General features: G+C 44.5%; 1 protein-coding gene across 1 annotated transcript; it reads right to left on the bottom strand.

The window, feature by feature from the left end:
* Positions 1 to 787: 787 nt before the first annotated feature.
* Positions 788 to 16,039, bottom strand: LOC139388235 (olfactory receptor 10A4-like). Its single transcript, XM_071134784.1, has 9 exons — positions 15,959 to 16,039; positions 8,852 to 8,857; positions 8,758 to 8,763; positions 8,085 to 8,313; positions 7,502 to 7,679; positions 4,201 to 4,365; positions 3,885 to 4,023; positions 1,784 to 1,932; positions 788 to 923 (listed from the first exon to the last, which is right to left on the bottom strand). Exons 1-9 carry the CDS (start codon positions 16,037 to 16,039, stop codon positions 788 to 790), a joined length of 1,089 nt encoding a protein of 362 aa, XP_070990885.1.
* Between the last annotated feature and the right edge of the window lie 1,746 nt (positions 16,040 to 17,785).

The following is a 17,785-nucleotide window of genomic DNA, read 5'->3' as shown; positions in this document are numbered from 1 at the left end:
ACACATTAAAGGTTACCCCCAACACTGGGCATTACACAGTACTTGCTTTGTTACAGAATTCAGATGACAGTAGGTTTACTGCAATATGATAAACAGTAACTTACTTACCAATGAGCTGCTTGTAAGTTACTGTCAAATTCACAGCAACGCCTTTACAGTGCATCCATGAGATCAAAAGTCTAGTTTTAACCATGTTTTGAAACTATACAGTGTACATTTACATTGACCTTGTTTACACATGTGGAGTAAACAAGTTTATATTTTGGGTTCTGATGGGGTACGGCACTTCTGATGGGGCACGGCCGTTGAACTAAGCTCACGGGGCATTTATAAATTATAATCTTCAAGAATCCACGGCTAATGTATGATTAATTTCAAAGTAAAATAATGATGTACTAATTCTGGATTGCCCCTTTAAGGGTTAAACGGCAGGTATGAAAACGTATCAAATGTGATTTGATGACATCAGTCTTGTTTGAGTGATGTGACATTTCAAATGAAGATATGATTGTTGCTGTCTGAATGTGTTGTAGTCTCTCTTCTTTCACAGCACATTCAGTATCTGGGAACAAAAACAAACTACCAGACAGCAAAAACAAGTGTGAAAGTTTATTGTTTACCATATTGAATAATAATAATGAAAACATATCAGATCTGGGGCTCATCACCTGCATGACCAGATGACGTTTCGGCCAATGGCTTCCTTCATAGGTGAGAGAACAGGAGATGTATGCAGTCATAATGCCTCCTGTGTGATTTTATAAGCGGCAGGCTGCCTGAGTGCCTGTCAGCAGGCTATGGGGTGGATGCAGGGTTTGTGATGTGCGTTGGACTGCCCTCGGTTGGCCCACTTGGCCAGGAAAGCCCTGATCTCCTTGGTACGGATGCAGTAGATGAAGGGGTTGACTAGGGGTGGCAGCAGACTGTAGAATAAGAAGAACACTTTATTAACACACACACACACACACACACACACACACACACACACACACACACACACACACACACACACACACACACACACAGGGGCTGGAGCAATGGGCAGCTACTAGTGTAGTGCCCAGTGAGGCATTTAGGGGTTAATTGCCTTGCTCAAAGTCACAACAGCAGGTGATGGCATCTAGGACACAGAAGCCAGCAATCCACCACTCCCAACCACATTTTTCCCTGGCAAACATGGGATTGAAACTGAAAACCTTCTGGTTGCTGGCCCGCTTCTCTAACCTCTACGCTACCTGCCTGTAGAGCAGGGTTAGGCCGAGATCAAAGTCCTGGCTGATGGAGAAGTTGATGACGCTGCTGGTATAGACACAGCACCGGGGGACGTAGTACAGAGAGATGATACACAGCTGGGAACTACAGGTGGAGAAGGTCTTCCAACGACTCTGGATGCCAGGGGGGAGAAGGGAGAGGGCAAGAAAGGGACAGGGATAGGAGGGGAGACAGGAATGGAGCGGAGGGGGAGAAACAGACAGGAGGGGGGGGGGGGCAGGACGGGAGGGGAAAGGGGGACAGGAGGGGAGGGAAGAAAGGGAGAGAGGGACAGGAATGAAGGGGAGGGGGAGAAACAGACAGGAAGGTGAGAGAGGGACAGAAGGGGTTTATTTCAGATGGGGGAGCGCCTGGATGGATAGCTGTTTTTGGGATGAGTGCACAACGGCAGAGGTGGTAATGATCTGACAAAATAGCCAGATCATTCCACACTTTTGCATCGCCCGGCCCGGGACATGAACTAGCAACCTTTGGGTTCCCAGCCCACCTCTCTAATCTGTGGTCTACCTACCTGTGTAAAAGGGTGAGGCCGATGCGGAGGTCAGGGGTCATGGTCAGGTTGGGGTTGATGGGTGTAGCGTTCACTACGAAGCGGGGGATGTAGTAAATAAGGATGATACAGCCCTGAGTAGCACAGGTAGAGAAGGTCTTCATCCTGCCCTGGGTTAGAGAGGGGAGAGTAGTGGGTTAGAGGAAAGGTTTAGTTTAGATAAGAATGATACAGCCCTGAGTAGCAGGTAGAGAAGGTCTTCAGCCTGCCCTGGGTTAGAGAGGGGAGAGATGGAGAAATGTTCTCAGTGGGTTAGGGTTAGTAGAGAGTAGTTAAAATTACGGACAGAGACAGGACAGGACAAGCAATGTGTGATGTAAAGTTGAAATGGTGAACCTGGCAGTCCAGGTTTAGTGCAGATGAGGATAGGGAGGAACATACTCCTCAGTTAATTTCTAAAAATAAAATAGTGAAACATAATTTTTAAAATAATTTTTAGATAAAACTGTAGTAAATATATTCACGTCAGCAAATATTTGCTTACAGCACACTGTTTTGTAATGAAGGTCTACAGTAGCCTCAACAACACTTTGTAGGGTAGCACCAGGGTGTAGCCGGAGGACGGCTAGTTTCCGTCCTCCTTTGGGTACATTGACTTCAGTACAAAATCTAGGAGGCTCATGGTTCTCACCTCTTTCCATAGAGTTACACAGTAATTATGACAACTCCTGGAGGACGTCCTCTTGCAGCATGAAGTGACATTGTCCACCAAATCAAAGGATCAGAGAATGAATCTAGTACTGAAAGCATAAGCTACAGCTAGCGAGCGCTGCAGTGCATAAAATATGGTGAGTAGATGACTCAAAGAGAAAGATGGACAATACTTGAGCAGTTTTGAACAAATGAAGGAGAAGCAAGAGAGAGAGCAAACTATATTTCATTGTATTTTTTTCACTTTCACTTACTTAGCTAGCAAATGCGGCTAGCTAGTTTAGCCTACTCAAACACCCAGCTCAAACAAAGAGAGATGCTATGTTAGCTAGCTGGCTAAGGCTATCCAACACTGGCACTCTTCCAAGTCAATGTAACCTTTTGATCTTATTAATTTATTGCTACCGGGTCCCTCCGATGTAACTGCTAAACTGCTTGCTGACTGTAGACTGTAGTGCATGATTGTATCGGGTTTACTAGCGTGTGAAATCTAGTAGCTATGTTGACTATGACATTAGCTAATATGGTGACAATTATGTAGGCGGTGTGTAGCAGTTAATAGTCAAATGAAGGGTGGCTTGGAATTTTTTTTCCTGTCTGGTCACAGACAGCTGATGTGTTGTGCAAGTGAAGGGAAAGGGTGAGAGGAAGAGAGCATGTAGATGCGAGAAGGAATTATACAACAAGCAAAGTGATCATGCTGTTTGTATGTGGCTGCTATGAAAGTGATCTGTGTTTGCGTGTGATCAGGGATGCATTCATTACGTAGATTCTGTTGAAAAACATTTATTAAAAGGAAGTAAATGGAACGAAATGGGGATAAACATGGCTGAACTTGTCCAATAGAAACTCTTGTTTACAATTGTTGGACTAATGATTACACCCTAGATCAACTAGACGCAGGCAAGAGTGTGCAAGGTGCAAGGTGGTATTGAATGTCACTGTCAGCTTGATTACTCCAATTTTTCTCTCGACCTGTGACCTAAACTTTCATTCATAGGCTATGTGGTAGCAACCTCCTGTTGGGAATAGGGAAAATTAGAGTATCATGTGTAGTAGCCTAAACCTATTGATGTTACGTTGAGCTCGTAATGAAATAAGACCATGCTCATAAACATTTAGTGGTGGGGTCACACACCCCTCCTTACCCCTCCTCACACACCCCTCCCTACATACCCCTCCTTACCCCTTCTCCCAACCAGCCCCCCTGCACTCCCCACCCCTCCTCCCCCCCCAGCCCCCCTGCACTCCCCACCCCTCCTCCCCCCCAGCCCCCCTGCACTCCCCACCCCTTCTCCCACCCAGCCCCCCTGCACTCCCCACCCCTTCTCCCACCCAGCCCCCCTGCATCACCCACCCCTCCTCCCCATGCACACCCCACCCTCACACTCCACACCTCCGGAATTCTGACCTGTGCGTTAGCCATGCGCATCACGCTGACGATGATGTTGACATATGAGAAGACGATGAAGCTGAAGGGGAGGAAGAGGACGAACATGGATAGTGCGACGGATACTGTGCTCTGGGACGAGATGTCAGCACACGACAGCCTGTTGAGTGAGTGAGTGAGTGGTTGGTTGGTTGATTGGATGGTTGACTGAATTTATTTGATCATTTAAAAAAATACATATAGTGTATATACATCAAGTATAACAGTAAAGTCACTAGGAGTCAAAAGTAGTGCACTTTAAAGAGAATAGGGAGCAATTTGGGATGCGGGCACTGACTGGTTCATTGACACGGTGTTGCAGTAGAAGTGGGTGATGCGGTTGGGCCCACAGAAAGGCATCTGGGATGTCTGGATGGTGGTGATGCCTGGTACTATCATGGCTGACACCCAGGACATGGCTGTTAGGAGAGACATGGTCCTGTTGGTCATCAGCTCTGTGTACCTGGTGGAGAGGGAGGGAGGTGGGAGAGGGGGGCGAGGGGGGGAGAGTGGGGGGAGAGGGGTGGGAGAGGGGGGAGAGATGGGTTGGATAGGGGATGAGAAAGAGAGAAAGAGACAGAGTTATCTGTGAGTTGCCTTCTGTAAAAGGTTGGTCGTTATCATATGAAAACCTGAGAGGGAAATACAGGTAGTTACAGGTAGATATATCGACATACTGAACAAGAACATAAATGCAAAATGCAACAATTTCAAAAATGTTACAGTTCATATAAGGAAATGAATCAATTGAAATAAATTAATTTGGCTCTAATCTCTTCTTTTCACATGACTGGGCAGGGGCACAGCCACGGGTGGGCATAGGAGGGCATTGGCCCACCCACTTGGGAGCCAGGTCCCACCCACTGGGGAGGCAGGCCCAGCCAATCAGAATATGTTTTTCCTCACGAAAGGGCTTTATTACAGACAGAAATACTCCTCAGTTTCATCAGTTGTCTGGGTGGCTGGTCTCAGACAATCTCGTAGGTGAAGAAGCTGGATGTGGAGGTTCTGAGTTGGCGTGGTTATACCTGGTCTGTGTTTGTGAGGACGGTTAGACGTAATGCCAAATTCTCTAAAACAACTTTGTAGATGCCTTATCGTAGAGAAAATAACAATCAATTCTATGGCTCTGGTGTAAATACCTGCAGTAAGCATGCCAATTGCACACTCCCTCAAAACTTGAGACATCTGCGGCATTGTGCTGTGTGACAAAGCTGCACATCATAGAGTGGCCTTATTTTGTCCCCAGCACAATGTGCACCTGTGTAATGATCATGCTGTTTATTCAGCTTCCTGATATGCCACACCTGTCAGGTGGATGGACTATATCTGCAAATTATAAATGGTCACCAAATGGAATGTAAACACATTTGTGCACAAAATATGAGAGAGATAAGCTTTTTGTGCGCACTCTCCATAGCAGATGTGAGCAAGACCTTTAAACAGCTCAACATTCATAAGGTTGCGGGTCCAGACGGATTACCAGGACGTGTACTCAGAGCATGCACGGACCAACTGGCAAGTGTCTTCACTGACATTTTCAACCTCTTCCTGACCGAGTCTGTATTACCTACATGTTTCAAGCAGACCACCATAATCCCTGTGCCCAAGATAGCGAAGGTAGCAAGCCTAAATGACTACCGCCCCGTAGCACTCACGTCGGTAGCCATGAAGTGCTTTGAAAGGCTGGTCATGACTCACATCAACACCATCATCAAAGAAACCCTAGACCCACTAAATACAACACTCTGAAACTGGATCCTGACTTCCTGATTGGCCGCACCCAGGTGGTCATCTGCAACAACAGATCTGCATTGCTGATCCTCAACACTGGGGCCCCTCAAGAGCCCCTCAGGGGTGCGTGCTCAGTCCCCTCCTGTACTCCCTGTTCACCCATGACTGCGTGGCCAAGCATGACTCCAACACCATCATTAGGTTTGCTGACAACACAACAGTGGTCTGAACCCCAACAACAATGAGACAGCCTACAGGGAGGAGGTCAGAGACCTGGCAGTGTCGTGCCAAGACAACAATCTTTCCCTAAATGTGAGCAAGACAAATGAGCTAATCATAGACTGTAGTAAAAGGAGGGCTGAACAGGCCCCCATTAACATCACCAACAAACGATCATGGTCCAAACACACCAAGACAGTCTTGAAGAGGGCATGACAACACCTTTTCCCCCTCAGGAGACTGAAAAGATTTGGCATGGCTCTCCAGATCCTCAAGAAGTACTACAGCTGCAGCATCGAGAGCATCCTGACCGGTTGCATCACTGCCTGGTATGTTAACTGCTCGGCATCCGACAATAAGGCGCTAGAGAAGGTAGTGCGTACGGCCCAGTACATCACTGGGGCCAAGCTTCCTGCCATCCAGGACCTTGAAAATCTGAGATGACAGGGTGATTAACAAAAGGCTAAGCTGTGTCTCAATATATTTCACTAGTGATTTTCATTAATAGGAATATTTTCTAGGAATATTTATGTCCGTTGCGTTATGCTAATTAGTGTCAGTCGATGATTACGCTCCCTCATGCGGGATGGGGAGTCACTAGAGGATAACAGACACCTGGGAGACAGAAATATTTCTGATTGAGAGGGGGTCAAATACTTATTTCCCTCATTAAAATGCAAATCAATTTATACCATTTTTGACATGCATTTTTCTGGATTTTGTTGTTGTTATTCTGTCTGTCACTGTTCAAATAAACCTACAATTAAAATTATAGACGGATAATTTCTTTGTCAGTGGGCAAATGTACAAAATCAGCAGGGGATCAAATACTTTTCCCCCTCACTGTAGAATAGATCTATGTTACCTGAGAGGGTAGCAGATAGGCAGGTATCGGTCCAAAGCCATGGTCAACATGATGAGAGAGTTAGGGTAAAGGTTAGGGTTAGGTAGATCTATGTTACCTGAGAGGGTAGCAGATAGCCAGGTATCGGTCCATAGCCATGGTCATCATGATGAGAGAGTTAGGGTAAGGGTTAGGGTCAGGGTTAGGGTTAGGTAGATCTATTTTACCTGAGAGGGTAGCAGATAGCCAGGTATCGGTCCATAGCCATGGTCATCATGATGAGAGAGTTAGGGTAAGGGTTAGGGTTAGGGTTAAGTAGATCTATGTTACCTGTGAGGGTAGCAGATAGCCAGGTATCGGTCCATAGCCATGGTCATCATGATGAGAGAGTTAGGGTAAGGGTTAGGGTTAGGGTTAAATAGATCTATGTTACCTGTGAGGGTAGCAGATAGCCAGGTATCGGTCCATAGCCATGGTCATCATGATGAGAGAGTTAGGGTAAGGGTTAGGGTTAGGGTTAAGTAGATCTATGTTACCTGAGAGGGTAGCAGATAGTCAGGTATCGGTCCATAGCCATGGTCATCATGATGAGAGAGTTAGGGTAAGGGTTAGATTTAGGGTTAGGGTTTGGGTTAGGGTTAGGGTAAGGGTAAGGGTTAGGGTCAGGGTTAGGGTTAGGGTTAGGTAGATCTATGTTACCTGAGAGGGTAGCCGATAGCCAGGTATCGGTCCATAGCCATGGTCATCATGATGAGAGAGTTAGGGTAAGGGTCAGGGTTAGGGTTAGGTAGATCTATGTTACCTGAGAGGGTAGCAGATAGCCAGGTATCGGTCCAAAGCCATGGTCATCATGATGAGAGAGGTGAGTGTTCCAAAGTAGTGGATGAATTGTTTCTGCATCAGACACGTATAGAAAGAGATGCCAGCGTCGTCCCACCAGTACCGAGCTATCACTTTGGGAAGGGACACCGTGCATACGCCTGGGACATGAACAAGCAGCACAACATATCAACATTATTAAAGAAACATGAACCAATTGATTAGTGAATGTTTTGGTGCTGTGCCGATTAGAGAACAGGCCACACATTTGAACAGGAAGTTCATGGTAACATGTCATTACAGACACACATTTTAACAGGATAACCTTTCTGTCTTAATGACTTCTGTCTCTTCTCTCTTCTGTCTGCCTATATCTGACAGAGCCAGGCTGAGTATCTTACCTATATCTGACAGAGCCAGGCTGAGTATCTTACCTATATCTGGCAGAGCCAGGCTCAGTTTCTTACCTATATCTGACAGAACCAGGCTGAGTATCTTACCTATATCTGACAGAACCAGGCTGAGTATCTTACCTATATCTGACAGAACCCAGCTGATTATCTTACCTATATCTGACAGAGCCAGGCTGAGCATGATGATGTACATGGGTTTCTGCAGGCTGCGCTCCAGGGCAAACAGCACCACCAGCAGGATGTTCCCCACCACCGTGATCACATAGACGAAGAAGAATAACCAGGCCACCAGCTGGTTGAAGGATGGATGGAGCCCTGGGAAGCCCACGATCACAAACTCTGACACACGCGTGTAGTTCTCATTCACCTCAAACATACTGTACTGGGGAAGGTGGGGGGGATGAAGGAGGAGAGATAGAGCCTCTTACAATCATTACCTACCAAGTTAGAGAGATAATCAGTGAGAGAGAGATAATGAGTGAGAGAGAGAGATACACAAGAGAGAGAGAGAGAGAGAGAGAGAGAGAGAGAGAGAGAGAGAGAGAGAGAGAGAGAGAGATGCTGAAGACTCAGGAGGATCCCTCTTCATCCTTACCTCCCAGGTTAGAGAGAGAGAGACTGAGTGACATATAAAGTGACATATATATATATATATATACAGCGTATATACAACGAGAGAGATCCATCTCTCAATCATGCTATATAAAGAGACCCTACATCCTCCATTCTTACTTCCACCTAAGATGGAGAGAGTAAGAGAGAGAGAGAGAGAGAAATATACATAAAAGAGAGAGAATCTGGTGACCCTCCATCTCTCCATCATTACCTCCACCTAAAATGGAGAGAGTAATAGAGAGATAGTTAGAGAGAGTTACATAAAAGAGAGAGAATCTGATGACCCTCCATCTCTCCATCATTACCTCCACCTAAGATGGAGAGAGTAATAGAGAGATAGTGAGAGAGAGTTACATAAAAGAGAGAGATGTTGAAGACCCTGGAATATCTCGCTCTCTCGCGCTCTCGCTCTCTGTCCATCCTTACCTCGTTCCCAACCAGTGGCCCCAGAGGTGTGTGATGTTACTCACTTTGTAACTCCCAACTTTATAGCCAACATGCCCTCTGACAAGACAGCCAACAGCCAATCAGAGACCTCCACCCTGGTGATGTCATCTTTGTCACATTACTCATGATGTCGATTACAGAACGTTTTCATCCCTGGCCACCCCTCTCTAGTGCTATGCATGTTCTCTCTATCTTTTTTTGTGTACAAAGGTATGTGGACAGCCTTTCAAGTTAGTGGATTTGGCTATTTCAGCCACACCCGTTGCTGACAGGAGTATAAAATCGAGCACAGCCATGCAATCTCCACAGACAAACAGTAGAATTGGCTTACTGAAGAGCTCAGTGACTTTCAATGGGACACCGTCATAGGATGCTACCTTTCCAACAAGTCAGTTCGTCAACTTTCTGCCCTGCTCGAGCTTCCCCCGTGACCTGTAAGTGATGTTATTGTGAAGTGGAAAAATCTAGGAGCAACAACGGCTCAGCCACGAAGTGGAAGGCCACACAAACTCACAGAAGGGGACCGCCGGGTGCTGAAGTGCGTTAAAATAGACTGTCCTCGGTTGCAACACTCACTACCGAGTTCAAAACTGCCTCTGGAAGCAACGTCAGAACAATAACTGTTTGTCGGTAGCTTCTTGTAATGGCTGGGCAGCCGCACACAAGCCTAAGATCACCATCCGCATTCCCAAGCATCGGCTGGAGTGGTGTAAAGCTCGCTGCCATTGGACTCTGGGAAACACGTTTTCTGGAGTTATGAACTGGATTGAAACCAGGTGTGTAAAACAAGGACAAAACAAATGGAAAATGAAAAGTGGATCGGCGATGGCTAGAAGGCCGGTGACGTCGACCTCCGAACGCCGCCCGAACAAGGAGAGGGACCGACTTCGGCGGAAGTCGTGACAACAAGTTAACACATGATATATTGGATTCACGTCTCCAACTAAACCAAAAATAAAAGTTAAACAATACTAATAAGCCAGTGGCTCAGATGAAACTCAGTTAGATACAGTTCAAATGTTGCTATGTTTTTTTTTTTAAGCAATAGATAATCTAAAGTCTGTGCTATTTTTACAAACTAATGTAACACTATTTATTCAACCTTAAAATTAGCAATGCTTCCATTGCCACATTCTGAGGTAACTGAGATAAGTCATTTCGGTTGAATGCATTCAGTGGTGCACATGACCAGGTATCCCCTTTCCCTAACTATTATTGTCTTCTTAACCAATCAAAGCGAGCATGTTCAATAGAGCACACAGTGTTGGGGAAGCTACTCTGAAAATATAGTTTACCAAGCACCAATTACTTCACAATGGCAGAAGTCAATCTAAAATGACCTTCATATTTCTATAGTGGAATCTGTAACATTTCAGTTTTACATAATGAATAGAGCCCTAAATTGTAGAAATACAAAATAAATGACATTGTATTCCCATTTGAACATTGTTGAGCTTTTTAAATTCAATTCTGGCTTTTTTTGGGGGGTGAATCAAGGTTTAAATCTCATTGATCAACATCTCAACTAAATATTACCCAATCATCCACATTGAAATGATGTAGTGCTCCCAGGGGGGTGGTTCTGGGTAGACTAGCTGGGTAGATGAAAAAATAATCCAGGTAGGCAACAGTTTGTTAACACCATAAACGATTCACATCACCACCGTAAATTACATAGACTATTTCAAAAACATCTATATTCTCTTGAAACTGATTGAGATCAAATGGTTGACATGGAGATTCTGCACGGACGTTTCACTGGTAAAGTAGTAAAGTAGAGGTAAAGAAACACAGGGGAGTGGAACAGGCAGTTAGTTAACATTTCAATACTGCAGCTTAGGCAGTTACAGCATGAATTATGTTAGCAGGAGACATGGATTTAAAAAATGTAACACACCGGTAGAGATATAAATCTGAATGTAACGGATGCCTTACTTGAAAAAGTAACTCAAATCAAATCAAATCAAATTTATTTATATAGCCCTTCGTACATCAGCTGATATCTCAAAGTGCTGGACAGAAACCCAGCCTAAAACCCCAAACAGCAAGTAATGCAGGTGTAGAAGCACGGTGGCTAGGAAAAGCTCCCTAGAAAGGCCAAAACCCAGGAAGAAACCTAGAGAGGAACCAGGCTATGTGGGGTGGCCAGTCCTCTTCTGGCTGTGCCGGGTGGAGATTATAACAGAACATGGCCAAGATGTTCAAATGTTCATAAATGACCAGCATGGTCGAATAATAATAAGGCAGAACAGTTGAAACTGGAGCAGCAGCACGGTCAGGTGGACTGGGGACAGCAAGGAGTCATCATGTCAGGTAGTCCTGGGGCATGGTCCTAGGGCTCAGGTCAGTTGAAACTAGAGCAGCAGCACGGCCAGGTGGACTGGGGACAGCAAGGACTCATCATGTCAGGTAGTCCTGGGGCATGGTCCTAGGGCTCAGGTCCTCCGAGAGAGAGAAAGAAAGAGAGAAGGAGAGAATTAGAGAACGCACACTTAGATTCACACAGGACACCGAATAGGACAGGAGAAGTACTCCAGATAAAACAAACTGACCCTAGCCCCCCCGACACATAAACTACTGCAGCATAAATACTGGAGGCTGAGACAGGAGGGGTCAGGAGACACTGTGGCCCCATCCGAGGACACCCCCGGACAGGGCCAAACAGGAAGGATATAACCCCACCCACTTTGCCAAAGCACAGCCCCCACACCACTAGAGGGATATCTTCAACCACCAACTTACCATCCTGAGACAAGGCTGAGTATAGCCCACAAAGACCTCCGCCACGGCACAACCCAAGGGGGGGGGGGGGGGGCAACCCAGACAGGATGACCACATCAGTGAATCAACCTACTCAGGTGACGCACCCCCTCCAAGGACGGCATGAGAGAGCCCCAGTAAGCCAGTGACTCAGCCCCTGTAATAGGGTTAGAGGCAGAGAATCCCAGTGGAAAGAGGGGAACCGGCCAGGCAGAGACAGTAAGGGCGGTTCGTTGCTCCAGAGCCTTTCCGTTCACCTTCCCACTCCTGGGCCAGACTACACTCAATCATATGACCCACTGAAGAGATGAGTCTTCAGTAAAGACTTAAATGTTGAGACCGAGTTTGCGTCTCTGACATGGGTAGGCAGACAGTTCCATAAAAATGGAGCTCTATAGGAGAAAGCCTTGCCTCCAGCTGTTTGCTTAGAAATTCTAGGGACAATTAGGAGGCCTGCGTCTTGTGACCGTAGCGTACGTGTAGGTATGTACGGCAGGACCAAATCAGAGAGATAGGTAGGAGCAAGCTCATGTAATGCTTTGTAGGTTAGCAGTAAAACCTTGAAATCAGCCCTTGCTTTGACAGGAAGCCAGTGGAGAGAGGCTAGCACTGGAGTAATATGATCAAATGTTTTGGTTCTAATCAGGATTCTAGCAGCCGTATTTAGCACTAACTGAAGTTTATTTAGTGCTTTATCCGGGTAGTCGGAAAGTAGAGCATTGCAGTAGTCTAACCTAGAAGTGACAAAAGCATGGATTAATTTTTCTGCATCATTTTTGGACAGAAAGTTTCTGATTGTTGCAATGTTACGTAGATGGAAAAAAGCTGTCCTTGAAATGGTCTTGATATGTTCTTCAAAAGAGAGATCAGGGTCCAGAGTAACGCCGAGGTCCTTCACAGTTTTATTTGAGACGACTGTACAACCATTAAGATTAATTGTCAGATTCAACAGAAGATCTCTTTGTTTCTTGGGACCTAGAACAAGCATCTCTGTTTTGTCCGAGTTTAAAAGTAGAAAGTTTGCAGCCATCCACTTCCTTATGTCTGAAACACATGCTTCTAGCAAGGGCAATTTTGGGGCTTCACCATGTTTCATTGAAATGTACAGCTGTGTGTCATCCGCATAGCAGTGAAAATTAACAGTATGTTTTCGAATAACATCCCCAAGAGGTAAAATATATAGTGAAAACAACAGTGGTCCTAAAACGGAACCTTGAGGAACACCGAAATTTACAGTTGATTTGTCAGAGGACAAACCATTCACAGAGACAAACTGATATCTTTCCGACAGATAAGATCTAAACCAGGCCAGAACTTGTCCGTGTAGACCAATTTGGGTTTCCAATCTCTCCAAAAGAATGTGGTGAACGATGGTATCAAAAGCAGCACTAAGGTCTAGGAGCACGAGGACAGATGCCATTAAAATGTCATTTACCACCTTCACAAGTGCCGTCTCAGTGCTATGATGGGGTCTAAAACCAGACTGAAGCATTTCGTATACATTGTTTGTCTTCAGGAAGGCAGTAAGTTGCTGCGCAACAGCCTTTTCTAAAATGTTTGAGAGGATGGAAGATTCGATATAGGCCGATAGTTTTTAATATTTTCTGGGTCAAGGTTTGTCTTTTTCAAGAGAGGTTTTATTACTGCCACTTTTAATGAGTTTGGTACACATCCGGTGGATAGAGAGCCGTTTATTATGTTCAACATAGGAGGGCCAAGCACAGGAAGCAGCTCTTTCAGTAGTTTAGTTGGAATAGGGTCCAGTATGTAGCTTGAAGGTTTATAGGCCATGATTATTTTCATCATTGTGTCAAGAGATATAGTACTAAAACACTTGAGCGTCTCTCTTGATCCTAGGTCCTGGCAGAGTTGTGCAGACTCAGGACAACTGAGCTTTGAAGGAATATGCAGATTTAAAGAGGAGTCCGTAATTTGCTTTCTAATAATCATAATCTTTTCCTCAAAGAAGTTCATGAATTTATCACAACTAAAGTGAAAGTCATCCTCTCTTGGGGAATGCTGCTTTTTAGTTTGCTTTGCGACAGTATCAAAAACTGTACTAATACCACAATATTTGAACACTCGTTATATGACTACGTACACTGCATTCGGAAAGTATTCAGAACCCTTGACTCTTTCCACTTTTTGTTACATTACAGACATTTTCTAAAATGAATTAAATAAATACAAATCCTCAGCAATCTACACACAATAACCAATGATGACAAAGTGAAAACAGGTTTTTTGACATTTTTGCAAATGTATTAAAAATAAAAAACAGTAGTACCTTCTTTACATAAGTATTCAGAACCTTTGCTATGAGACCCGAAATTGAGCTCAGTTGCATCCTGTTTCCATTGATCATCCTTGAGATGTTTCTACAACTTGATTGGAGTCCAGCTGTGGTAAACAGGATTTGTAAAGAAACACACCTGTCTATATAAGGTCTCCGAGACACACAATGGCCTCCATCATTCTTAAATTGAAGAAGTTTGGAACCACCATGTTGTGTCTTTGGCATCATTAAAAGTAAATACTTGTTTTTTCAAATCAATTCCCTGTAATTATTATTATGTGACTAAACTAATCATGTAAATGTAATTAACTAGGAAGATCAATTAGTCTTCTAATTAATTAATTATTCTTTACCTTTTTTTTTTCTTTTTTTTTCTCCGTTATTTTACCAGGTAAGTTGACTGAGAACACGTTCTCATTTGCAGCAACGACCTGGGGAATAGTTACAGGGGAGAGGAGGGGGATTAATGAGCCAATTGTAAACTGGGGATTATTAGGTGACCGTGATGGTTTGATGGCCAAATTGGGAATTTAGCCAGGACACCGGTATTAACACCCCTACTCTTACGATAAGTGCCATGGGATCTTTAATGACACAGAGAGCCAGGACACCCATTTAACGTCCCATCCGAAAGACGGCACCCTACACAGGGCAGTGTCCCCAATCACTGCCCTCGGGCATTGGGATATTTTTTAGACCAGAGGAAAGAGAGCCTCCTACTTACTGGCCCTCCAACACCACTTCCAGCAGCATCTGGTCTCCCATCCAGGGACTGACCAGGACCAACCCTGCTTAGCTTCAGAAGCAAGCCAGCAGTGGTATGCACACGTTAGTCTCATTCCAAACGTCGTAAATTGTTGGTTATCTGCACAAACCTAGCCTTTACTATGAATCATCCATACACCATTTGACTTAATCATTTATTTACTAACTAACTAAATAATCACAGAAATGCATAACACACAACAGTAGATATGGTTACAAGGAAATTATAGGGAAGATTCCCTAGTGGGCCAAGCCGATATAACGGCTTAGTGGACAAAGGAAAGTGGGCGTGGACTGAGCAAGAGTGGGAAAGACAAAAGGGATCACTGCACGCTGTTGATAATTCTATTAATTGAAATGCTAATCCTTTGCACATGAACAAATAAGTATTTGGTCAATAACAAAAGTTTATTTCAATACTTTGTTATATACCCTTTGTTGGCAATGACAGAGGTCAAACGTTTTCTGTAAGTCTTCACAAGTTTTTCACACACTGTTGCTGGTATGCTGCCCATTCCTCCATGCAGATCTCCTCTAGAGCAGTGATGTTTTGGGGCTGTTGCTGGGCAACACGGACTTTCAACTCCCTCCAAAGATTTTCTATGGGGTTGAGATCTGGAGACTGGCTAGGCCACTCCAGGACCTTGAAATGCTTCTTAGGAAGCCACTCCTTCGTTGCCCGGGTGGTGTGTTTGGGATCATTGTCATGCTGAAAGACCCAGCCATGTTTCATCTTCAATGCCCTTGCTGATGGAAGGAGGTTTTCACTCAAAATCTCACGATACATGGCCCCATTCATTCTTTCCTTTACACGGATCAGTCGTCCTGGTCCCTTTGCAGAAAAACAGCCCCAAAGCATGATGTTTCCACCCCCAATTTTCACAGTAGGTATGGTGTTCTTTGGATGCAACTCAGCATTCTTTGTCCGCCAAACACGACGATTTGAGTGTTTACCAAAAAGTTATATTTTGGTTTCATCTTACCATATGACATTCTCCCAATCTTCTTCTGGATCATCCAAATGCTCTCTAGCAAACTTCAGATGGGCCTGGACATGTACTGGCTTAAGCAGGGGGACACGTCTGGCACTGCAGGATTTGAGTCCCTGGCGGCGTAGTGTGTTACTGATGGTAGGCTTTGTTACTTTGGTCCCAGCTCTCTGCAGGTCATTCACAGGGTCCCCCCGTGTGGTTCTTGGATTTTTGCTCTCCGTTCTTGTGATCATTTTGACCCCACGGGATGAGATCTTGCGTGGAGCCCCAGATCAAGGGAGATTATCAGTGGTCTTGTATGTCTTCCATTTCCTAATAATTGCTCCCACAGTTGATTTCTTCAAACCAAGCTGCTTACCTATTGCAGATTCCTATTGCAGTCTTCCCAGCCTGGTGCAGGTCTAGAATTTTGTTTCTGGTGTCCTTTGACAGCTCTTTGGTCTTGGCCATAGTGAAGCTTGTAGTGTGACTGTTTGAGGTTTTGGACAGGTGTCTTTTATACTGATAGCAAGTTCAAACAGGTGCCATTAATACAGGTAACGAGTGGAGGACAGAGGAGCCTCTTAAAAGTTACAGAGCTGTGAGAGCCACCATAATCTGCAAATAAATTCATTAAAATCCTACAATGTGATTTTCTGGATTTTATCTCTCATTTTGTCTGTCATAGTTGAAGTGTACCTATGATGAAAATTACAGGCCTCTCTCATCTTTTTAAGTGGGAGAATTTGCACAATTGGTGGCTGACTAAATACTTTTTTTGCCCACTGTATATATTTTTACGGTGTATGTCATGGTTGTCTTCACTGTTGGAATCTGGTCTGCGGGAGAGTTCATCCGAGTCTCTGTCTCTTTCTTTCTGTTTCCCTGAAGTCTTTCGTGGTTAGGATGGATACTTCAGAGTACCATTCAGCAATGTTCTCATAGAATAAATGTTTCTGCGGTTGTCGGTATTCGCTGCAGACTAGTAATTAGTATCTAAGATTGCTCTTATTCTGTAGGGATTGATAGTCTCAGAGTGTAACCATTGCCAGTCGTGTAGCCAATGCTCCACGTGGTTTGGTTTTCGAGTCTTGGTACTTAATTATTCGCAATCACAGCTCCAGCTGTGGGTTTGCTTAGTCTCTGTACTCAACCTGTGCCACTTTGGCGGACACCGAGGTATGCGTAGTCTGAAGAGGATTTCCTCAGGAAGAGGTTTTATTCGTAACAATAGAAAAGCCGGGTGTATGACGCCAGATCATGTCTGTGCTCATGGGGGCGTGGCCGGTGACTAGTTAAACTTTACAGGGAACACAATTCTCTCAAAATTAAAGGTTAACATCACATTACATCAGTTCTCAAATAGTTTCATCTTTACTCATTCATTTTATACAACAATTAGATGCAAACACCATAATTGAGAAATGTTCTCATTCAGATACATAGTTCTGTGTGTTTCCTATCCTTCGGTAAGGTCACCAAATGAAACAAAATGGACCGGGTCATAGCTGGCTTCTCCACCGACCGTTTACACATTCTCCAGAATATGGATATTGTTCAGTTCTCAAATTCTGTGATGTAGAAGAAGTTCCTTTGTTCTACTGTGAAACTCGCTCTCTCTATACTGCATTGCCAGGAGGAGAGAGTCTCCTTCAGGTATTTACATCCTGAGATAACAGAACCTGGGTGTAGGAGCGAGATACTGGAAGATCTGGGCAGTAACTTAATCAGATGTTAACAACGCACGCACGCACACTCACAAAATTTATATAATTACATTCATTCCCCAATGAAGTGGCTTTGTGGCTCTAAGTGATGGTTGCATGTGGACTTTGTTTACGGCTCTATCACTTCCTAAGTGTCAAAGGAACTGAACTGAATAGGAATGAAAGCATAAACAACCAAAATAATCTAATTGAACTGAATTCTATATACAACCAAGGTCCTGGCAAAATGACTATCATGGCATTGTCTTTAATGTCATGTCTCGGGTTTTCCAT

Source organism: Oncorhynchus clarkii, chromosome 29 (genome assembly GCF_045791955.1).
Source record: "Oncorhynchus clarkii lewisi isolate Uvic-CL-2024 chromosome 29, UVic_Ocla_1.0, whole genome shotgun sequence".
Taxonomy (NCBI): domain Eukaryota; kingdom Metazoa; phylum Chordata; class Actinopteri; order Salmoniformes; family Salmonidae; genus Oncorhynchus; species Oncorhynchus clarkii.
The sequence above is the reverse complement of the archived record's forward strand: the minus strand, read 5'-3'. Positions and strand labels throughout refer to the sequence as shown.

What these genes read in the sequence shown, in the direction of transcription:
- LOC139388235 (XM_071134784.1), bottom strand. Translation starts at nt 16,039, where the DNA reads ATGATCACAAGAACGGAGAGCAAAAATCCAAGAACCACACGGGGGGAC. An exon ending in AACACCGTGTCAATGAACCA is followed by an intron (nt 4,024 to 4,200) that starts GTCAGTGCCCGC and finishes CTCACTCAACAG; the next exon opens with GCTGTCGTGTGCTGACATCT. An exon ending in GGCCTCACCCTTTTACACAG is followed by an intron (nt 924 to 1,783) that starts GTAGGTAGACCA and finishes CTTATTCTACAG; the next exon opens with TCTGCTGCCACCCCTAGTCA.